Source organism: Scyliorhinus canicula, chromosome 3 (assembly GCF_902713615.1).
Source record: "Scyliorhinus canicula chromosome 3, sScyCan1.1, whole genome shotgun sequence".
NCBI classification, from domain to species: Eukaryota; Metazoa; Chordata; class Chondrichthyes; order Carcharhiniformes; family Scyliorhinidae; genus Scyliorhinus; species Scyliorhinus canicula.
Window position 1 is genome coordinate 270,992,381 of NC_052148.1, and position 24,011 is coordinate 271,016,391.

The 24,011-nt window shown below is 49.1% G+C and overlaps 1 protein-coding gene across 1 annotated transcript in view; it reads left to right on the plus strand.

Annotated features, from left to right (window-relative positions):
- Positions 1-1,667: 1,667 nt before the first annotated feature.
- dapp1 (dual adaptor of phosphotyrosine and 3-phosphoinositides) overlaps positions 1,668-24,011 on the plus strand; it is a 91,750-nt gene continuing 69,406 nt past the window's right edge. The window contains exon 1 of the mRNA XM_038792803.1: positions 1,668-1,862. Within this exon, the coding sequence (XP_038648731.1) occupies positions 1,801-1,862 (62 nt within the window). The 5' untranslated portion in view covers positions 1,668-1,800. The remainder of the gene's footprint in view (positions 1,863-24,011) is intronic.

A 24,011-nucleotide genomic window follows, 5' to 3' on the forward strand; every position in this document is an offset into this window, starting at 1 on the left:
TCTGGAGGAGGTAACAGAGATAGGGAGGGTCTGGAGGAGGTACAGAGATGGGGAGGGTCTGGAGGAGGTACAGAGATAGGGAGGGTCTGGAGGAGCTTAGAGATAGGGAGGGTCTGGAGGAGGTACAAAGATAGGGAGGGTCTAGAGGAGGTAACAGAGATAGGTAGGGTCTGGAGGAGGTACAGAGATAGGGAGGGTCTAGAGGAGGTAACAGAGATAGGTAGGGTCTGGAGGAGCTTAGAGATAGGGATTGTCTGGAGGAGGTTACAGAGATAGGGAGGGTCTGGAGATGGTTAGAGATAGGGAGGGTCTGGAGGAGGGTACAGAGATAGGGAGGGTCTGGAGGAGGGTAGAGATAGGGAGGGTCTGGAGGAGGGTAGAGATGGGGAGGGTCTGGAGGAGGTTAGAGATAGGGAGGGTCTGGAGGAGGGTAGAGATAGGGAGGTTCTAGTGGAGGTCACAGAGATAGGGAGGGTCTGGAGGTTACAGAGATAGGGAGGGTCTGGAGGAGGTTAGAGAGATAGGGAGGGTCTGGAGGAGGTACAGAGATAGGGAGGGTCTGGAGGAGCTTAGAGATAGGGATGGTCTGGAGGAGGGTAGAGATAGGGAGGGTCTGGAGGAGGTTACAGAGATAGGGAGGGTCTGGAGATGGTTAGAGATAGGGAGGGTCTGGAGGAGGTTACAGAGATAGGGAGGGTCTGGAGATGGTTAGAGATAGGGAGGGTCTGGAGGAGGGTAGAGATAGGGAGGGTCTGGAGGAGGTTAGAGATAGGGAGGGTCTGGAGGAGGGTAGAGATAGGGAGGTTCTAGTGGAGGTCACAGAGATAGGGAGGGTCTGGAGGTTACAGAGATAGGGAGGGTCTGGAGGAGGTAACAGAGATAGGGAGGGTCTGGAGGAGGTACAGAGATAGGGAGGGTCTGGAGGAGGTACAGAGATAGGGAGGGTCTGGAGGAGCTTAGAGATAGGGAGAGTCTGGAGGAGGGTACAGAGATAGGGAGGGTCTGGAGGAGGTTACAGAGATAGGGAGGGTCTGGAGGAGGATACAGTGATAGGGAGGGTCTGGAGGAGGCTGCAGAGATAGGGAGGGTCTGGAGAAGGTTAGAGATAGGCAGGGTCTGGAGGAGGGTAGAGATAGGGAGGTTCTAGTGGAGGTCACAGAGATAGGGAGGGTCTGGCGGTTACAGAGATAGGGAGGGTCTGGAGATGGTTAGAGATAGGGAGGGTCTGGAAGAGATTGCAGATATAGGGAGGGTCTTGAGATGGTTAGAGATAGGCAGGGTCTGGAGGAGGGTAGAGATAGGGAGGTTCTAGTGGAGGTCACAGAGATAGGGAGGGTCTGGAGGAGGGTAGAGATAGGGAGGGTAGAGATAGGGAGGGTCTAGTGGAGGTCACAGAGATAGGGAGGGTCTGCAGGAGGCTACAGAGAGGGAGTGTCTGGAGGAGGGTAGAGATAGAGAGAGGCAAGGGATTTGAAAACAAGGAGAGATTATTTTGAGATGGGTTTGGACATGTTTTGTGTGTGTGTTGCATTTAGATGAAGGGGGTTTTTGTTGCATTTCCATGAAGGGGTTTTTTGTTGCATTTCCTCATCAGTTCCAACTCTTGACTACAGGTCCCAGGGTGCAGCGCTGAACAAACCTTTACGGGTGGAGGGAGGAGCCGTTTGGAAGTTTCCGTAACTTGTTCTTGTTGACTGGGTGAGTGAGACTGAGAGAGAGAGACAGAGAGAGACAGAGAGCAGCCGGCCCGCGGCTCTTACACTTCAGTCCTGGGAATGTGTCCACTGAGCCCCTGAGGATATGACCGACCCTCAGCCAGACGAGCTGCCCCGAGGCCAAGGGGATGGTCTGCTGGAACTGGAGTGAGTCCTCAACTTTAACCTCCTTCTTTACAAATGTGTGTTTTGTTACATTCCGAATAGAAACTTGGGGAGGGCAGAGGAACCACATTCTCTGCTCGAATGGGGTAGAATTTCATCTTTAAATGTCAGTTTGGGATTTGAAAGTGTCCACGAGTAAGTGATGTGCGGCTGTTGCCTGTGTTTAACTGTTTGAAGAAGCTGCAAGAAGGAAGGAAGAGTTTAAAAAGGGAATGATATTTCCCTGTCTAGCCAGCAGCTTGCAACATTCTGCTGGAGTTATGTTTCCTGTAACAACCTACATTCCGAATGTGTAAAGCAGCCAGCTGTACACTGTGGGCAGTGCAGCTGGTTAATATTGTAAGAAGTCTTACAACACCAGGCTAAAGTCCAACAGGTTTGATTCAAACACGAGCTTTCGGAGCGCAGCTCCTTCCTCAGGTGAATGGCGAGGTATGTTCCAGAAACATTTATAAAGACAAAGTCAGAGATGCTGGACAATGCTTGGAATGCAGGCATTTGCAGGTAATCAAATCATTGCAGATCCAGGGAGAGGGATAATCACAGGTTAAAGAGGTGTAAATTGTCTCAAGCCAGGACAGTTGGTTAATATTGTGACCAGCGAGCCGCTGCTCAGTGACCTCTCATTCTCCCCGCAGTCTCTCCACATGTGGCTTTTTGGTCTGGGATCCAATCCTTTATTTAAAGCAGCGTGGTCCACAATTTCTCATCATTGCAATAAATGAGTTGAGAAATCTATCTTTCCTGACCCACTGCCTCATTCAGACATTCAGTGGTTTATGACGATCAGTTAAATACTTTGGATGTCTTTCTGAGCTGTTTGTGCTTCCTACTGGAAGGTCTGACACTGGGAAGTTCTGAGGAGGCCTGTTTGCCCATAGATCTGGAGGCAGGTTAATAGGGGGGGGGTGAAAAAGACATATGGGACTCTTGCTTTTATCAATCGGGGTATAGATTACAAAAGCAGGGAGGTCATGTTGGAGTTGTATAGAATGTTGGTGAGGCCACAGCTGGAGCACTGAGTGTAATTCTGGTCCCCACATTATAGGAAGGAGGTGATTGTACTGGAGGGGGCGCAGAGGTGATTCACCAGGATGTGGCCTGGGATGGAACATTTAAGTTATGGAGAGAGGTTGGATAGGCTTGGGTTGTTTTCGCTGGAGCAGAGAAGATTGGGGCAGCAGGGTAGCATGGTGGTTAGCATAAATGCTTCACAGCTCCAGGGTCCCAGGTTCGATTCCCGGCTGGGTCACTGTCTGTGTGGAGTCTGCACGTCCTCCCCCTGTGTGCGTGGGTTTCCTCCGGGTGCTCCGGTTTCCTCCCACAGTCCAAAGATGTGCGGGTTAGGTGGATTGGCCATGCTAAATTGCCCGTAGTGTCCTACAAAAAGTAAGGTTAAGGGGGGGTTGTTGGGTTACGGGTATAGGGTGGATACGTGGGTTTGAGTAGGGTGATCATGGCTCGGCACAACATTGAGGGCCGAAGGGCCTGTTCTGTGCTGTACTGTTCTATGTTCTATTGAGGGGGTGACCTGATCGAGGTGGACAGGATTATGAGGAGTATGGACAGGGTGGATAGGGAGCGGCAGTTTCCCTTAGTTGATGGATCAGTCACAAGGGGGCACAGGTTCAAGGGGGGAGGGGATGCGAGGAAAAACCTTTTTACCCAGAGGGTGGTGACGATCTGGAACGCACTGCCTGGGAGGGTGGTAGAGGCGGGTTGCCTCACATCCTTTAAAAAGTATCCGGGTGAGTACTTGGTACGTCATAACATTCAAGGCTATGGGCCAAGTGCTGGAGGTCAGGCGTTTTCCATGTGTCGGTGCAGACTCGATGGGCCGAAGGGCCTCTTTAGCACTGTGTGATTCTGTGATTACAACATTATTTTTTTAAGCCTCGATCAGAAGGACTGATGACAACAATAATGTTGTTTGGGAGTTGGTGTGCCTGTGGTATTGCCAGCGGACTGGTTATCCAGAGATCTAGGGCACTGGTTCAAATGCCACCACGACAGACAGTGGGATTTGAATTCAACAAAAGAAAATTCTGGAATTCTAAAACCAATAATCACAATGAATTGATTATGTTACAAACCCATCTGGGCAGCACGGTAGCACCGTTGCTTCACAGCGCCAGGGCCCCAGCTTCGATTCCCGCGTGAGTCACTGTCTGTGCGGAGTCTGCACGTTCTCCCCGTGTCTGCGTGGGTTTCCTCCGGGTGCTCCGGTTTCCTCCCACAATTCCCGAAAGACGGGCTTGTTAGGTGAAATGGACATTCTGAATTCTCCCTCTGTGTATCCGAACAGGCGCCGGAATGTGGCGACTAGAGGATTTTCACAGTAACTTCATTGCAGCGTTAATGTAAGCCCACTTGTGACACGAATAAAAATAAAAAAATTATTGTTTTTAAAAAGGGATTAAGAGAGACAAAGGGATGAAAATAGGTACGCTAATGATCTTCAGGAAATCTGTCCTCCTCATCTGGTCGACATTGACTCTTAAATGCCCTCAGGGATGGGCAATGAATGAAAGGGCAGAAACGCCCACCCACATGAACAAGCAGTAATATGTGGCAAGTCATTCATGCTTCCGAGATCAGACGAGATCAGGTGTTCTCAGACTAGTATGGCTGTAGACAAGTCATTCATGCTTGACGGATAGTCCTTGTTTCTTGTTAATTGAGAATTAAATTGTTCAGCTCTAAATTTCGCCCCACTTAATCAATGAATATCATAAATCAAACCTCAAATAATTTGGTCTGAGCTAATGTTATTTGGAACAGCATTTATTCCTATAAAGTTGTATGCCAGTTATTGCTTGGTATTTACAGCAGCAAAACAAGCCAGTTGGTCCAACATGCTGATGTTTCTGCTCCAGTAGAATCTCCTGCTACCCTCCATCATCCCCCATCAGCATCTCTTTCTATTTCTTTCACCCTCAACTAATCCCTGTGGGAGCGAGTTCCACATTCTCGCCAGTCTCTGGGTCAAGAAGCTTCTCTTGAATTCCCTATTGGATTTATTATAATAAGAATAATCTTTATTGTCACAAGTAGGCTTACATTAACACTACAATGAAATTACTGTGAAAATCCCCTAGTCGCCACATTCCGGCGCCTGTTCGGGTACACAGAGGGAGAATTCAGAATGTCCAATTCACCTTACAAGCATGTTTTTCGGGAATTGTGGGAGGAAGCTGGAGCACCTGGAGGAAACCCACGCAGACACGGGGAGAACGTGCAAACTCCGCACAGACAGTGACCCAAGCCGGGAATTGAACCCGGGTCCCTAGCGCCGTGAAGCAACAGTGCTAGCTACTGTGCCACCCATAAGATGAGTGGCAGATATTACTGACTATCTCCTATTGATGACCCCATGTTCTGGTCTTTCCCACACAAGTGGAATGATCTTCTTTACATTTACCCCAGATAACCCTTTCGTAATCTTGAAGGACCGGCATCAGATCACCCCTCGGCTTTCTCCTTCCCAGTGGAAAGATCTCCAGACTGTTTGGTCCTTCCGAAAATAACCTCACAGTTCTGTTTTCTAGTAAAACATTATTTTGGAACCTTCGCCAGCACGCCTGTATCCTGCTTGCAGTCTGGAAGGCCAGAACTGGTTACAGTTCTCCAGGTGTGTGAAACCAAAAACAGGAACTACAGGAAATATCCCGCTGCTCTGGCACAATCTGTGGAGGGAGTGCACTGCACAAGGAGCTCGACTAGGCTCTTTGTCAGAATTGAAGACGAGTGGCAGATAATGGTTTTACCTGGATTGGGGAGGGGGAGGGGGAGGGGGGGGGGGGGGGGGGGGGGGGGGGGGGGGAGAGACATGGTGGGCCGGTCGCAAGATGAAGACTGGAAATGACAGAGGGAGGAGGTTTCTGCGGAATGGTGATTAGAAAGAAGCATTTAATATACAAAGGAGACTTGCATAGCTCAAGCACTGAATGACACACCCAAGGAATATTAGAACAATTGAAAATGCCAGAAATCTTGTCAATCAAGATGGCAAAGGGATTAAAAGAGAAAATCCTGGAGCTACTCAGCAGGTGAGGCACCATCTGTGGAGAGATTAAACTGTTTTTAAATTTATTTTTAATAAATTTAGAGTAACCAATTATTTTTTTCCCCAATTAAGGGGCAATTTAGCGTGGCCAATCCACCTACCCTGCACATCTTTGGGGGCGGAACCCACGCAGACATGGGGAGAATGTGCAAACTCCACACGGACAGTGACCCAGAGCCGGGATCGAACCTGGGACCTCGGCGCCGTGAGGCAGCAGTGCAGCCAGAGATTAAGCAGAGTTAGCATTTTAGGTCGATGCCCTTTTAAAGATTTCCAGCATCCACGGTATTCTGGTTTGAAGGGTTGGGTGTAAATGCGGTTACTCAGATTCTCTGCTTCTGGCATGTACTGAAAACCTTGCATCCTGACAAGTCCATCGTGGTCCAGTTTTGCCCCAGTGCTCCCAGCGTAGGTGCAGACTGCGTAGTCACGTGGGATGGGTTAATGTGGAGGAATTCTCACTCTGTTCCACAGATCAGATCCCATGTTCACTCTAGATTTCTAATGGATGTGAATCTCAATCAGTTGCCAAGCTTGTAGCATGGGTACAGAAAGGACAACATGGAGGTGCCAGTCAAGACTCAGTGGGCAGCCATTCCATCTCCAAGGCATAACGTTGGTCAAAGTCCCATTCCAAAACCTGTATCTGTGCCGATATTCCCACTGCAGTACCAAGGGAGTACCGCACTGTCAATACTGGCAGCTTCAAAAACACGACACTGCCTGTGAAGTGCTTTGGGATATTCTGAGGTTGGGAGAGGAACTAAAGAACTGTCAGTCGTTTAAAAAAAATAAGAAACTAAAGCTCTTTATCCCTGAAAGTATTCATGGAGGAACTGAACATTCCTGCAATTCTCACAGTGGCATGAATCCCAAAGCTTTCTGATGGGTAAAATTGATTGATTGGGTGAAGGCAGTCACTGTTACAAAAGTTTACATTTGGACAGTGTCTTTTCAGTAGAAAAGGTTCTTCCCAGAGACTAATGAAGCAAACGGAAGGGCGGCATGTGGCGCAGTAGTTAGCGCTGGGACTGCGGCGCTGAGGACCCGGGTCACTGTCCGTGTGGAGTTTGCCCATTCTCCCCGTGTCTGTGTGGGTCTCACCCCCACAACCCAAAGATGTGCAGGGATTGGCCACGCTAAACTGCCCCTTAATTGGGAAAAATAAAAATGAGGTACTATCAACTTAATAAAAAAAAAGGAAGCAAATGGAAATAGTGCTGTACTGTTCTATGTTCTATATGTTCTAAGGCCGTAAATGTCTGTACATATGTTCGGAGGCAGGAAGCTGGATAAAAGAAGTGGATATTGAGGTTTATCCGAAAGACAGAACTTGTTGATAGCACCTTTCACAACCTCAAGATATCCCACATTGCTTTTGGTTGCTTAGATGCTTTTGAAGTGCCGCCACACTGGTAATACTGTGGGCGGCACAGTTGCACAGTGGTTAGCACTGTTGCTTCACAGCTCCAGGGTCCCGGGTTCGATTCCCGGCTTGAGTCACTGTCCGTGCGGAGTATGCACGTTCTCCCCGTGTCTGCGTGGGTTCCCTCCGGGCGCTCCGGTTTCCTCCCACAAGTCCCGAAAGACGGGCTTGTTAGGTGAACTGGACATTCAGAATTCTCCCTCTGTGTACCCGAACAGGTGCCGGCGACTAGGGGCTTTTCACAGTAACTTCATTGCAGTGTTAATGTCAGCCTACTTGGGACAATAAAGATTATTATTATAAAGATTACTATTAATTATGGAAACCAATTTATGCACAGTGATCTCCCACAGATAACAAAGAGTTAAATGACCAAATCAATCGTTTTGTTTTAGTTTACTGATTGGAAAAAAAAATCCCGTTCTCACCTTAACCGAGAGTGAGTTAGAAAATGTAACAACACCATAAGGTATAAGAGCGATTCAGCCCATTGAGTCTGCCCACTCGCAATTAGAAATTAGTATCGGGAAAGACGACAGGCTGGCACACTTTTTATTTTATTCTCCAGAAATAATAAATGAGAAGATTGAGGGGTGACCTGATTGAGTTCTTTAAAATTCTAGAAGGGTTTGATAGGCCAGATGCAGAGAAAATGTTTTCAATTGTGGGGGCGATCAAAATTAGATACTGATGGATTCAAAATGGAGACGGCACGGTGGCGCAGTGGTTAGCACTGCTGCCTCATGGCGCCGAGGACCCGGGTGCGATCCCAGCTCTGGGTCACTGTCCGTGTGGAGTTTGCACATTCTCCCCGTGTTTGTGTGGGTCTCACCCCCACAACCCAAAGATGTGCAGGGTAGGTGGGTTGACCAGGCTAAATTGCCCCGTAATTGGAAAAGAAAAGAATTGGGAACTGTCAAGAATTCAGGAGAATCGTCTTTACCCAGAGAGTGGTGAGAATGTGGAACTCACACCCATGGGGAGCGGTGAGGCAAATTGATGTACATGGCTGAGAGAGGAATGGAAGGATATGTTGTTCGGGTGATGTAGGGTCGGGGGGAGGCTTGTGTGGAGCATAAACACCAGCACGGACCAGTTGGGTTGAGTGGCCTGTCAATCCTATGTAATAGATTTGTCAAGTGATCTTTGAGAAATAATTGATCAAGTCCTCTGAAGCTGGAAGCCATTTTTTGCTTTCGAGACATTAATGAAACACAAATCTGATTAGAGTACGCATGCGTACACACTGCACACACACACATTCGGTCATTTAACACGCCATTTGATAACCCAAGGGCAGGGTTTAAAATGAAGAAAATGGCGCTGGCAATTCCAATAGAATTTACAATCATTCGGCCTCCCTCTAGGCTGATTCTCAGCCTGTCATGTGCCTGCTCTCTGAAAGAGCTATCCAATTGGCCCCACTCTCTCTGCGCTTGCCCCAAAGCCACAGAAATGATTTATTTGAATGGAAGGGTGACTAATACATGGACAACTGTAGGTGTTTGAGCAGGAAGTTTGCAGGGTTCTCGAGAAGGAAGTTGACAAGTTCTGCATCCAAAAGGATTAGCGGTTATGAATACGATATCATGCAAAAGGAAGGCTGCAGATGAGTTGACAGGCTCACGTGTCAGACAGCAGCTGTTCATCGAATAACCTCCCATTTGCAGCGGGGAAAGAGGCCATTCGGCCCAACAGATGTTTCTGCTCCACATGAGCCTCCTCCCACCCTACTTCATCTCCCTTACCCTTCTATTTCTTTGTGTCACGTGTTTATCTAACTTCTCCTTAAACGTCTCGGTACTATTCTCCTCAACTAATCCCTGTGGGAGTGAGTTCCTCATCACCACTCTCTGTAATCCCCACCAGATTTATTAATAGTTTTTATTGTCACAAGTAGGCTTACATTTAACATATTGGTGATTGTCTCATATTTACACCCTCTATTAGTCGACTCTCCCAATGGAGATGTCGTTCTTACACCTACCCCATCAGATACTTTCTGAATTGTAACAGCCTCCGATAGACTTTATCAAACTTCGCTTCTCCAGAGAAAGGAGGTCCAACTTGTTTAGTCTTTTTCGATACTTTAATCTTTATTGTCACAAGGCTTACTGAACACTGCAATTAAGTTACTGTGAAAATCCCCAGGTCGCCACACACTGGGGCCTGTTCGGGTACACGGAGGGAGATTTCAGAATGTCCAAATTACCTAACAGCACGTCTTTCGGGACTTGTGGGAGGAAACCGGAGCACCCGGAGGGAACCCACGCAGACACGGGGAGAACGTGCAGACTCCGCACAGACAGTGACCCAAGCCGGGAATCGAACCTGGAACCCTGGTGCTAACCCCAGACACACATTTTTTTTATTTTTAAAATAAATTTAGATTATCCAATTATTTTTTCCAATTAAGGGGGCAATTTAGCGTGGCCAATCCACCTACTCTGCACATTTTTGGATTGTGGGGGTGAAACCAACACAGACACGGGGAGAATGTGCAAACTCCACACGGACAGCGACCCAGAGCCGGGATCGAACCTGGGACCTCGGCGCCGTGAGGCAGCTGTGCTAACCACTAGGCCAACGTGCTGCCCCCCCCAGACACACATAAGGGTGATTTAAAGATGGAAGCATTGTGACAATCGATGTTCCAAATGCTCGGCTGTTATTGTCTTTATCACCAGCAACTCACATTGTCAATTGTGAGGACAGCATCCGAAATATGAATCTGTGTAGTAAAAATGAAACATGTATATACCCATGTGGAAGCGGAATTTGTGAGACAATGTTGTCGGCAGCAATCTCAGGGTCGACTTTTACAAGAGTGATATTTTCTAGGGGGTTGATTCGGACACACACAGCAGCCTGTCCGTAGATTGGCTGCCTGCAGTAGCCCAATGCTGTCCCTAGTTTGCGGCTGTGACCGAAGCGAGATTACCTGGGTGGCGACCACACTGCCACAGTCAGACAGGTTGAGCAGTTTAGCTCTGAGACCCTGGGCGGCCGGGTGAGGGTAGCGGATGGCCGGGTCTCCCCCAGGCTGTCCGCAATGGCCCTGTTAACGGAGCACCAATTCAAGGAGCTCCCGGAAAACAAGCAGGTCCACAACAGGGCTCCCCTCGGACAGCGTCCCGAACAGTGACTACTTCTCAGCAAGTGTGTGGAGTGGTCGGTGACCCCTGGAAAACGTATGGTCGAATCTTACATGAGGCGTATGAACAATTATGACCATTTAATGCCAAAAACCATGGGTCAATCTTTGCATGAGATGGCCTTTCACATGGGATATGTACGTGGGCACACCCGCGCAGACATGGGGAGAATGTGCGGACTCCACACAGACAGTGGCCCAAGCCGGGGATTGAACCTGGGGCCCAGGAGCTGTGAAGCAACAGTGCTAACCACTGTGCTACCGTGCTGCCCACGTTGTTGTACCCCGATATCATTTTTTGCAAACAATTTTGACAATCTTCTCGGGCCAATGGGGGGGGGGGGGGGGAATCAAACTTAGTAGAATTGTCCAATCTTTGCAAAGATTTTCTTTATTGTAACCAGGAAGTCATCTGATAAATCTGACTAGATGCTCTCTATATTATTATGACTCATTTGCAAAATCCCCTGAAGTCTCCGGGAGCACCAAGCACTACAACAGCATGATAATGGATGTGGTGTCTTGTAGATCAATGTGTCAGTGAAACCACGCTGTGCACAAGAGGAAACAATGAACTGACTCACCTTGATACAGCAGCAACAAGAGTTCAAATCACTGATGTTATTCGAAGGTGACTTTTTAACATTTCAAAACTCTGGAATTTCAACAATGGGCAAACGGTGAGTGCAGGGAGAAATTATTTCCAAAAATGCCACATGAAAATTACCCTCGACATCATTTGCACCGAGATCACGATAAACTGGACAAAATAGATTGAGCAAGTCTGGCAGTGGTCTATAGCGATGGTGGTAATGATGTGAATGGTGAGCCTGTAAGTGGTTTCCCGTCTGGGAATCAGAAATTGCATTTCTGACTTCCGGTGGTGACGTGTAGGTGGATGTGGGGTGGCTCCTGCCAGAGCTATCGGTTTTTACCCAGATTTGGGGGGAAATTTCATGGGAGGAATTTTCGTGCCCCCCACCCACCCCCCCCCCCCCCCCCCCCCCCCCCCGGGGCTTTTGCCGCCACCCCCAGGGGGTCGGAGAATAGCCCGGGGCCGGCGTCAATCCCGCCCCCGCCGTCTCCCGGTTTCTCCGCCCCCGAGATTTGGCGGAGGCGGGAATCACGGCGTGCCGGTTGGCGGGCCCCCCGCGGCGATTCTCCGGCCCACGATGGGCCGAAGTCCCGCCGCTGACAGGCCTCTCCCGCCGGCGTGGTTTAAACCACCTACCTGACCAGCGGGATTGGCGGTGTGGGCGGGCTCCGGGGTCCTGGCGGGGGGCGCAGGGCGATCTGACCCCGGGGGGTGCCCCCATGGTGGCCTGGCCCGCGATCGGGGCCCACCGATCGGCGGGCAGGCCTGTGCCGTAGGGGCACTCTTTTTCTTCCGCCTCCGCCATGGCCTTCACCATGGTGGAGGCGGAAGAGACCCCCTCCCCAGCAGCTGCTGACGCTCCGGCGCATGTGCGGACTTACGCCGGCCGGCAAAGTCCTTTCGGCCCCGGCTGGCGTGGTGCTAAAGGCCATTCACACCAGCCGGCGGAGCGGGAACCACTCCGGCGCGGGCCTAGCCCCTCAATGTGAGGGGCTTGGCCCCTAAAGCTGAGGAGACTTCCGCACCTTTGGGGCGGCCCGACGCCGGAGTGGTTCACACCACTCCATCCCGCCGGGACCTCCCACCCCGCCGGGTAGGGGTGAATCCCGGCCCATGTGATCGATCTGCAGGAAAGTTGTGGGAACTAAAGGATGTCAAAAACGCAGCGGAGAAATACGGGACGTAAAGGAGCGGGCGGTAGTCCGTCTGAGAGCTCGGGTTTTGAGAGGAAGTGGCGGGGGCTGGGGGGGGAGCTAGTTGAAGGTGACTGGGGGCAGGGTTGGGTCCCAGTGACTTGGCAGGGGGCCGGGGGGGGGGGGGGGCAGTGAACATGACTGACGGGAGGGGGAGGGTGCATGAGAGACCCCCGGTCCGAATGGTAACGTGGAACGTGCGGGGATTGTGTGGACCGCTGAAGCGGGCGAGAGGCTTCTCTCATTTGAAGGGCGTGAGAGCCGATGTGGTGCTGTTGCTGGAGACCCATTTGGGAGGGGGGGTGGGGGGGGGGGATGTATGTGTTGGCTGCATTTATGAAGGAGGAGGGGGGAGCAGGGGGGGTGGGGGGGCAGGGTGGGGTGGGGGGGCAGGGTGGGGTGGGGGGGATGTATGTGTTGGCTGCATTTATGAAGGAGGAGGGGGGAGCGTATCTATTGCAGTTTTTGCAACCAGGGGGTAGGGAATATTCCTTCTTTTCACCGGTACATAATGTGTACTCAAGGATTGTAAGAAGTCTTACAACACCAGGTTAAAGTCCAACAGGTTTGTTTCAAACACGAGCTTTCGGAGCACGGCTCCTTCTTCAGGTGAATCTGAAGAAGGAGCCGTGCTCCGAAAGCTCGTGTTTGAAACAAACCTGTTGGACTTTAACCTGGTGTTGTAAGACTTCTTACTGTGCTCACCCCAGTCCAACGCCGGCATCTCCACATCATACTCAAGGATTGACTTCTTTATTATGGGGAGTTTGTTGTCGTCGGGGTTGTGGAAAGCGGAATACTCAGCGATTGTTATTCTGGATCATGATCCGCACTTGGTGGATGTGGCAAAGTGACCAGCGTGGAGATTGGACGTGGTCTTGGAGAAGGGGCCGGCACAGTGACCAGTGTGGAGATTGGACGGGGTCTTGGAGAAGGGGCCGGCACAGTGACCAGCGTGGAGGTTGGACGTGGTCTTGGAGAAGGGGCCGGCACAGTGACCAGCGTGGAGATTGGACGTGGGCTGCTGGTGGATCCGAGTTTCTGTGTGAAGATCGGACGCGTGATAGATGACTCTGTAGTTTCAATCGGAACAGGGAGGTCTCGCTGTCAGTGGTTTGGGAAGCGCTGAAGGCGGTGATAAAGGGCAAGATCTTGTTCAAGCTCAAGTGGATTGGGAGGCAAGAGAGGAGAGGAGTGGTCTGATGGATGAAATCTTGGAAGTGGATGGGAAGTATGCGGAAGATCCCACTCCACAACTTCTGGTGAGGAGAGGAATTTGCAGCCGCAGTTTGACCTTCTGTCTACAGACAAAGCATTATGGCAGTTGAGGCGGGCAAAGAGGGTAGTATATGAGTCTGGGGAGCATGCCAGTTTCTTGCTGGTGGTCCAGTTCCGTTCGGATCCGATTGGGGCAAGGGTTGGCAGCCCCGGAGCGGGCGAACAAGGCATTTGAGGAGTTTTATATTGCATAGGTTGGAGCCCCCAGAGGATGTGTTGGATATGAGGAATTCCTTGGGGTTGGAGTGTCCGAGAGGAGGAGAGGGCGGGGCTGGAGGAGCCAGTGGCGATTGCCAAAAGTTCAAGTGGCGACAGGGATGTTGCAAACAGGTAAGGCAACGGGACCGGATGGGTTCCCAGGGGAGTTTTATAAAAGGTTTTTGGATAGGCTGGTGCCGCTGATGATGGAAATGTTCAAAGATTCTGTGGTTAAGGGGGCATTCCCGGAGATGATGGGACAGGCATCCATTTCATTGTTGTTATAAAGGATAAGGAACCGGTGGAGTGTGGGTCATATTGGCCAATATCTCTGCTCAATGTAGTTGCCAAGATTCCTGCCAAGGTGTTGCTGCTTAGGTTGGAAGAGTGTCTTCCGCAGGTGGTTGAGGAGGATCAGATGGGGTTTGTAAAGTTGTCCTCCAACAAGCGGTGTTTGTTAAACGTGGTGCTCCTGTCCTTACAAGGGAAAGAGCCGGAGATGGTGGTAGCCCGGGATGCGGAGAAGGCATTTGACTGTGTAGAGTGGAGTTATTTGTTTGTGGTGTTGGAGAGGTTTGGGATTGGGCCTAAGATTGTGGCGTGGGTTAAATTGTTACGGAGGGAACCAGAGGGTGAGTGTGCACACGAATGAGGTATTTTTAGTTCGATAGGAGAATAAGGCAGGGGTGGTCCATGGCCCCATCCCTCCTGTTGCACTGGCGATCGAGCCCTTGGCCATTGCGCTGAGGTGCTTGGGTAAGTGGAGGGGGATAGTGAGGTGGGAGGGGGATGATCGAGTGTAGGATGTCTTTGTATGCCAATGATTTGGGCAAGCACGGTAGCATGGTGGTTAGCATAAATGCTTCACAGCTCCAGGGTCCCAGGTTCGGTTCCCGGTTTGGGTCACTGTCTGTGCGGAGTCTGCACGTCCTCCCCGTGTGTGCGTGGGTTTCCTCCGGGTGCTCCGGTTTCCTCCCACAGTCCAAAGATGCGCGGGTTAGGTGGATTGGCCATGATAAATTGCCCGTAGTGTCCTAAAAAGTAAGGTTAACGGGGGGTTGTTGGGTTACGGGTATAGGGTGGATACGTGGGTTTGAGTAGGGTGATCATTGCTCGGCACAATATCGAGGGCCGAAGGGCCTGTTCTGTGCTGTACTGTTCTATGTCTATTTGTTGTTGTACATCCCCAGCCCTTGTTCTAGAGTGAGGGATATAATGGGGTAGCTCAGGAGATTCGGGGCTTTCTGAAGTTATCGGCTGAATCTGGAAAAGGGTGAGTGTTTTTTAGTGTCTTCGCCGGAGGCAGGGGTTGGTTTGGCAGGGGCTGTCGTTTCGGGCAGCAACCACCCACTTTAGGTACTCGGGGGTGGGAGTGGGCCCGGCTTTGTAAAGTGAGCTTCACGAGCCTGGTTGGGGGGGCGGGGGGGTCAAGGCGGATTTGCGGAGATGGGACAGCCTTCCCTGTCAGTGGCAGGATGGGTGCAGGCGGTGAAGATGAATACCTTGCCACGGTTTTTATTTTTGTTTCCGTGCCGACTGGTGTTTTTGCCAAAAGCTTTGTTTATGGGGGTGGAACGGTTGATTGTGTCGTTTGTCTGGTCAGTTACGGTAGTGAGGATCCGGAAGGAGGTGCTCCAGAGTGGGCGGCAGTCAGGGGCTCTGGTCCTTCCAAACTTGTTGTACTATTAATGGGCAGCAAATGCTGGGATGGTGCGGTGTTGGAGCAGGGAGCCGGACACTATGTGGGTGAAGATGGAGGCAGGCACCTGTAAGGGGTCGGGGTTGTGGCTGCTGGTAACGGTGCCACTCCCATTTGCCGCAGGAAAATATTTTGGAAGTCCATGTTGGCGGCCACGTTGAAGACATGGAGCCAATTTAGGCAGCATTTCGGGTTCGGGGCAGGGTCGAAGGTGATGCCGATCTGAGGGAGTCATGTGTTTGAGCAGTTGAGGCTGGGTGTTAGGTTTCGGGAGGTGGGAGGCGCGAGTGGTGATGGAAATTAAGGACTTATTTCGGGAAGGGCAGTTTGTGAGTTGATGGAGAAGTTTGGAATCCGGTGGGGGATGGCTCCGCAGGTGCGGAGTTCGCAAAGAAGGTTTTCCCAACTTTTCCGATGACAACGCCCTCCTCGTTGGAGGGGTTGCTGTAGAGGATGGGGCTGGGGTGGGGGGGGGGGGGGGGTCACCTTGGGAGGATTTTGGAGGAGGATATGGCAGCGTTGGAGGGGGTTAAGGCCAAGTGGGAGGAAGAACTGGGGATGGCACTGGAGGAGGGGTTGTGATGTGAGGTGCTGCGGAGGGTGCATGCCTCAATCCCGTGTGTGAGGTTGGGATTGATAGAGCAAAAGGTGGTACAGAGAGCGGACATGTTGAAGCCCAGGATGAGCCGGTTGTTTGAGGGGGTGGGGGATATTTGTGAATGGTATGGGAGGGGTCCGGCCAATCATGTACATGTTCTGGTCCTGCCCGGAGTTGGAGACATTTTGGAGGTTGTTCTTCAGCACCTTGTCGGCGATCCTGCACGCAGACCTGGAGCCCAGTCCCCTGGGGGCCATGCTCGGAATGCCGGACTTGCAGGAGTTGCAGACGGGAGCAGGGGCCTTCGCCTCGCTGATTGTTCGCTGGTGGGTCCTGTTGGGGTGGCGATCAGCTTCTCCACCCTGTGCCTCAGTGAAGCTGGGGGACTTGATGGAGTTCCTGTACTTGGAGAATATTTGTTTCGAGTTACTGGGGTTTTGGAGGATGGTTGTGGGGGGGGGGGGGGGGGGGAGGCGGGGGGTTGTAGTTGCTGTACTTTGTTGTGTTGTGTATTTAAAACGTTGAATGTTAAAAATCAAATAAAAAATGTTTAAAAAAAGAAATTACTTTGAAATAGCACCTCGGGGCCATACCAGATCCTTTTAAATCCAGTGACGCAGTTTTAAAGTGTGGTCACTGTTGCAATTGTAGTCAATTTGTGCACAGCAAGATCCCACCACAGCAAGGTGAAATTGACGAGATCGTTTGTTTCCCAGCGAGGTTGATTAAGGGCCAAGTATTGGCGGCAGGAAGCTGTGCACAAACGGCTCTTCTTTGAAACAGTGACCACGGAATGTTTTGAATCCAGCCACGATGGCAGCCGGGGCCTCGGTGTAAGGCACGATATCAATCCTACATTTCCCTTTGTTAGTTTAAAGCTTTTCCTCGTATTTACCATGAAGCTATGGCCCTGTATCACTTACCCAATAGCTGCACCCAAGTTAATTTTACAATAGAAAGTAGCAACATTTACATAGTTTCAATTCATTACCTGAACCTTCCATTAACTTGACCTTCTAATCACAAAAACAAGTTATAACTAATTTACTAACTAATCCATCAGTTACTCATTAAATGTTTCACACTTTATATCGCATCATAGCTTCGTCCCTTTCTATCTCTGTAACCTTTTCCTGTCCTGCAACCCTCTGAAATATCTGAGTTCCACCAATTCTGTCCTTTTGTGCATCCTTGGTTTTCATTGCTCTACCAGCCATAACCTTCAGTTACCGAGGCCTCTAACTCTGGAATAGCCAGCCTATTTCTTAGTCCAAGCTTCTGGCCACCTGTCCTAATGACTCCTTAACGTGACTTAGTTTGATAATGGTACCTGTGAAGTGCCTTGAGACACTTAGGGGCTGTTTAGCACAGGGCTAAATCGCTGACTTTGAAAGCAGACCAAGCAGGCCAGCAGCACGGTTCGATTCCCGTATCAGCCTCCCCGAACAGGTGCCGGAATGTGGCGACTAGGGGCTTTTCACAGTAACTTAATTTGAAGCCTACTTGTGACAATAAGCGATTTTCATTTCATTAGCTTTGTTAAAGATGCCATATAAACACAGTTTGTTTTGCTAAGCCAGGTCGACATTGTGCTGTATGTATCCTGTGTAGTATATTCCAGCGAACAGGTTTTCTTGGATGTGGTAATGGATCATGAAGCAGGTTTAAAAAATGACCTCCGAGAAAGGATCCCCTAGGAAGTAGTGATCATAACATGATGGAATTTAATATTCAGTTTGTAGGTGAGAAACCTGGGTTGGAAACAACTGTGTTTAACGTAAATAAAGGGAGTTACAATGAAATAAGGATAAAGTTAGCTAAAGTGGAGTGGGCAGATATTTTGGCAGGAAAGACAGTAAGGAGACCCACAGCAAAAATATATCCCAGTCAGGAGGAAAGCTTCTAAGAGAGGGATAAACCAACCATGGCTAACTAAGAAAGTTAAGGAGAGTATTAATTTGAAAGATAAAAGTTAGTGATAGCCCCGAAGATTGCAATAAATTCAGAATCTAGCAAAGGAGGTCTAAACGGACAACAAAGAGAGAAAAAATAGACAATGAGAGCCAACTAGTGAGGAATATAAAAACTGACACTAAGAGTTTCTTTAAATATATAAAAAGGAAGAGAGAGATCAAAGTGAACAGAGGCCACTTGGAAAATGAATCTGAGGAGATAGTTACTGGGAACAAGGAAATGGCCGAGGAACCAAACAGATATTTTGCATCAGTCTTTACGGTGGAAGATACGTCGAACACGCCATTAATATTAAACAATACGAGAGAGGAATTAAATACCATCACCATCACGAGAAAAGTGTCTTTGACAAACTAATGAAGCTAAAGGAAGGTAAGTCCCCTGGCCTGATGCTGTGGGGGCAGAGACCTTGTGAATATTTAAGGCTGAGATAGATAGATCCTTAATCAGTCAGGGAGTCAAGGGTTACGGGGAAAGGGCAGGAAAGTGGACGTGAGGAATGTCAGATCAACCAAGATCCTGTTGAATGGCCGAGCAGACTCGAGGGGCCGAATGGCCTACTCCTGTCCTATTTCGTGTGGTTTTAACTACAACTGACGGCCTGTGTATTCAGTTTTACATAGAACATAGAACAGTACAGCACAGAACAGGCCCTTCGGCCCTCGATGTTGTGCCGAGCAATGATCACCCTACTCAAACCCACGTATCCACCCTATACCCGTAACCCAGGCCATGTTTTAGGGGAACAGTACTGACGTACAGTTTGCATTCAGATCAAATTAGATCATCTCGGAAAGCCTAGAATTTCAAGAGCGGTTAAAGTCTTCAAGTAAAACTAATGAAAGCATTAAAAAGCACAGAACACAGTTACATGGACAACTTTAATGTTATTGCAAGATATTAAGGGGTGACAGTGGCATTGTGGTAACGTTCTGGGGTCCAGGGTTCGAATCCCACCAGGGCAAATGGTGACATTTGAATCCAATAAAAATCTGGAGTTAAAAGTATTAAAAGGATGACCATGAAACCATTGTCGTAAAAACCCATCTGGGTCACTAATGTCCTTCAGGGAAGGAAATCTGCCGTCCTTACCCGGTCTGGCCTACATGTGACTCCAGACCCACAGCAATGTGGTTAACTCTTAAATGCCCCTCTGAAATGGTGTGGCAAACCACTCCGTTCAAGGGCAATTAATGCCGGCTTTGCCAGAGACACCCACATCCCGTGGGTGGGGGGGGGGGGGGGGGGGGGGATCACACTGGCAGCTGGTGGAATTTAAATTCAGTAAATGAAATCTGGAATATAAAGCTAGTCGCAGTAATGGTGACCACTAAAACCATTGTCGAGTGTTGTCACTAATGTCCTTTGAAGGAAGGAAATCTGCCATCCTTACCTGGTCTGGTCGACCCACAACTTCAGACCCACAGCGATGTGGTTGACACTCGGAGTGCCCTCAAGGCTGTGAAAAACCACTCCGTTCAAGGGCAAATAGAGCCAGGCAACAAAGACTGGCCTTGTCAGTGACGGCCACATCCCATGGAAAAATAAATTAAAATATTTTTTATTATGTAGACATTTTCCATTGTAAATGTGGTCATTGTAATTTAAAATGGAGAGCAAAACATTATGATAGAAATGTGACCACAGGAAATCAAACCGGGTAGACAGGAAGTGCAGCCAGACACCTTTTATACTTTTCATTTGGACAGTGTCTATCCCAAAATAATTCTTCAAATACTGAAGAGTAAACGTTTAGCATGAGGGAATATATTTAATGCAAAGCAATTTTTTTGGGTGATTTGGCAATGTAATTCGGGGAGCCGGGGGGGGGGGGGGGGGGGGGGGGGTAGGCTCCAATCTGTTGGCTCTTTTTAATGATTGACCCTTTTATTAGGACTTGGGAATTAACACGAGGAAAGACTTTCTTACACAACGAATGGTTTGGAGCTGGAGGTGCCTGAGGATGTTAGGGGCTCGTAGGGGCTGGTTTAGCACAGTGGGCTAAACAGCTGGCTTGTAATGCAGAATAATGCCAACAGCACGGGTTCAATTCCCGTACCGGCCTCCCCGAACAGGCGCCAGAATGTGGCCACTAGGGGCTTTTCACAGTAACTTCATTGAAGCCTACTTGTGACTACAAGCGATTATTATTTATTATTTTTTATGTGGTGGAGACAGATTCAATCGTGGCTTTCAAAAGGGAATGGGATTAAAACCCAAAGGGTAAAGAATATCAGGGCCATGGGGAAAGGGCAGAGGCTTGGGACTGGCTGAGTTACTCTGGCAGAGAGCTGAGCAGGCACAATGGCGGCCTCTGTGCTGTAACCACTGTATGGTTCCATGCAAAGTTCCCAGATCCCAAGTCGGAAAAGATGTTCACTGACTGACCTGATGCTGATCAGCTGAATAAAATTGTGAGAATTCACTTGATTTTTACGTGCTGAATCGCTTCAAGGGGAGCTGTGCAAAAACCGCTAATAAAGCCCTTACATCGGGTCCTGGTGTTTGAGGGCATGAAAGAGGAAGAGTTTTGAACAGAAAGTGTCTCCCTGTAGAGTTTGCTTCCCCATTTTGATAGTGCAGCTACATTTTCTTTCCTGCAAGAAGGATGGAATCTTTTCAATGGTCGGACTGTTCTTGAGTTCACTCAATGTTACTAAAAACATGTGTCTGAATTTGAAGAACAAATTAGGATCGGGGGATTGTCTCTGGGTCAGCAATTAGAAACGGAAAGAGTTGAGATCTAAAACCATGGACTTTTTCTGATGCATTCTGATTTATGAAGAAAGGATTTCGGAATCGCAGAATTGCTAATTTGCAGAAGAAGGCCATTCGGCCCATCATGTCTGCCCTACTCTCCAACGAGCATCACGGCTTTGTGCCATTGCCTGTCTTTTCTCCGTACCCCTGCACATTCTTTCCATTCAGCTAATCATCTAATGCCCTCTTGAATGCCTCCACCACATTTTCAGGCAGAACATGGGTGGCGCAGTGGTTAGCACTGCTGCCTCACAGCTCCAAGGACCTGGGTTTGAACCCAGCCTCGGGTGACTGCCTGTGTGGAGTATGCACTTTCTCCTGTGCCTGCGTGGGTTTCCTCCGGGTGCTCCGGTTTCCTCCCACAGTCCACAAAGATGTGCAGGTTAGGTGGATTCGCCACGATCAATTGCCCCTTAGTGTCCAAAAGGTTACGTTTGTTGGGGTGACTGGGTTAAGGGGATAGGCTGGGAGCCTGACCCTAGGTCGGGTACCCTTTCAGCGAGTCGGTGCAGACTCGTTGGGCTGAATGGTCTCCTTCTACACTGTAGTGATTCTTTGATTCTAACATTCCAACCACCAGTGTGGAAAAAGTTTTATTTTCTTGCACTACGTTAGCTTTTTTTTTGCAAATCAATTTAAGTCCATGCCCTCGCGTTCTTGATCCTTTTACGAGGGGGAACAGTTTCTCCCTGTCGACTCTGTCCAGCCATTTCATGATTTTGAACCATAAGACAGAGGAGCAGAATTAGGCCATTTGGCCCATTGAGTCTCCTCCGCCATTCAATCATGGCTGATACATCTCTATCAAATCTCCTCCCTGCCTTTTTGTCTCCGGGTGCCATGGTTAGCACTGCTGCCTCACGGCGGCAAGACCCGGGGTCGATCCCGGCCCCGGGTCACTGTCGTGTGGAGTTTGCACATTCTCCCCGTGTCTGTGTGGGTCTCACCCGCACAACCAGAAAAAGATGTGCAGGTCGGTGGATTGGCCACACTAAACTGCCCCTTAATTGGGAAAAAAAGAATTGGATACTCTAAATTTTTTTTAACGTTTCTCATCCCTGGAATCATCCTTATGAACTTCTTCTACACTCGCTCCAAGGCGTTCACATCCTTCCAATGGTGTGGCCCCCTGAACTGTACTCCACAATATTCCAGCTGAGGTCTAATTAGCGTCTTATCACAAATTCAGAACTCCTTCAGCACGAAACAACCAATGAATTACATTCAAATTGCTGCTTAAATGTAGTGAGAAGTCTTACAACACCAGGTTAGCCAGCAGCTCGGTTCAATTCCCGTACCAGCCTCCCCAAACAGGCGGCGGAATGTGGCGACTATGGGCTTTTCACAGTAACCTCATTTGAAGCTTACTCGTGACAATAAGCGATTTTCATTTCAATTTTTTTTCATGGGCAATCTGCCTAATGTGCATATCTTTGCACAGTGAGAAGTCTTACAACACCAGGTTAAAGTCCAACAGGTTTGTTTCAAATACTAGCTTTCGGAGCACTGCTCCTTCCTCAGCTGAATCCTGAGGAAGGAGCTGTGCTCCGAAAGCTAGTGTCTGTAACAAACCTGTTGGACTTTAACCTGGTGCTGTAAGACTTCTTACTGTGCTCACCCCAGTCCGACGCCGGCATCTCCACATTAATGTAGCGAAATAGAGCTCCCAGCAGCTTTCACAAGCAGCAACGTGATAATGAGCAGATAATCTGTATTTTGATGCTGATTTGAGCTGTAAATATTGATTACCACCCAGAATAACTTTCCTGCTCTTTGTTGAGGTTGTGTCATGGGATCTGCCACCTGAACCTAATAGCAGCGAAGGAGTTTAATGTCACATGCAAATGACAGCATCTCTGACAGTGCAACATTCATTTCAACTGTACCATGATGCACGAGACAGAAATAATTTTTATCGATCGCTGGTTTGACCTCAGCGGAGGTATTCTGTTGAACTCTGGCCGCTGCACTTTGGAGAGAATGTCAAAGCCCTGGAGAGGGTGCAGTGCAGGTTGAGTAGAATGGGATTCGATCAGCGAGGTGACGGCTACAGCATCTGCCCCCACAACCCAAAGATGTGCAGGGTAGGAGAATTGGCCACGCTAAATTACTCCTCATTTGGGAAAAAAAATTGTTACTCTTTTAAAAAGTAACACAAATGCCAACACTCTGCTTTGTATCCATGAACCAATTCTCTATCAATATCCATATCCACAACTCCATATGCCCTTATCTTCCCAATTAATCTTTTGTGTGGCACCTTAGCAAATGCCTTTTGGAAAAACAGGATCATTGGAACTCTACATCTACTGATTCCTCTTTGACAACTAATTACACTCCGAGCTGTCAAACAGGATTTACCCAATCTAGTTTTTGCATATTGACCAAGTTGATGCAGACAGCATTGAGAAGGTGGCTTAATCTGACAGATAATATTTACCAATCAGTCACGGCGCTGAGGTCCCAGGTTCGATCCCGGCTCTGGGTCACTGTCCGTGTGGAGTTTGCACGTTCTCCCCGTGTCTGCGTGGGTTTCGCCCCCACAACCCAAAGATGTGCAGAGTAGGTGGATTGGCCACGCTAAATTGCCCCTTAATTGGAAAAAATAATTGGCTAATCTAAATTTTAAAAAAAATAAAAAATATTTACCAATCAGCAAATGGCAATTCTAAAAATCTTCATTAGTGTCACAAGTAGGCTTACATTAACACTGCAGTGAAGTTAGGGCGGCACAGTGGTTAGCATTGCTGCCGACGGTGCCCGAGGACCTGGGCTGAGGACGAGGAATCAGTAGATGTAGATTTGCCCGTTCTCCCCGTATCTGCACAGGTTTCACCCCCACAACCCAAAGATGTGCAGGGTAGGTGGATTGGCCACGCTAAATTGCCCCTTAATTGGAAAAAGTAACTGGGTACTCTAAATTTATTTTAAAAAACACTCCAGTGAAGTTACTGTGAAAAGCCCCTAGTTGCCACACCCCGGCACCTGTTCGGGTACACAGAGCGAGAATTCAGAATGTCCAATTCACCTAACAAGCACGTCTTTCATGGCTTGTGGGAGGAAACCGGAGCACCCGGAGGAATCCCACGCAGACACGGGGAGAACGTGCAGACTCCGCACAGTGACCCAAGCTGGGAATCGAACTCGGGTCCCTAGCGCTGTGAAGCAGCAGTGCTAACCACTGTATTAT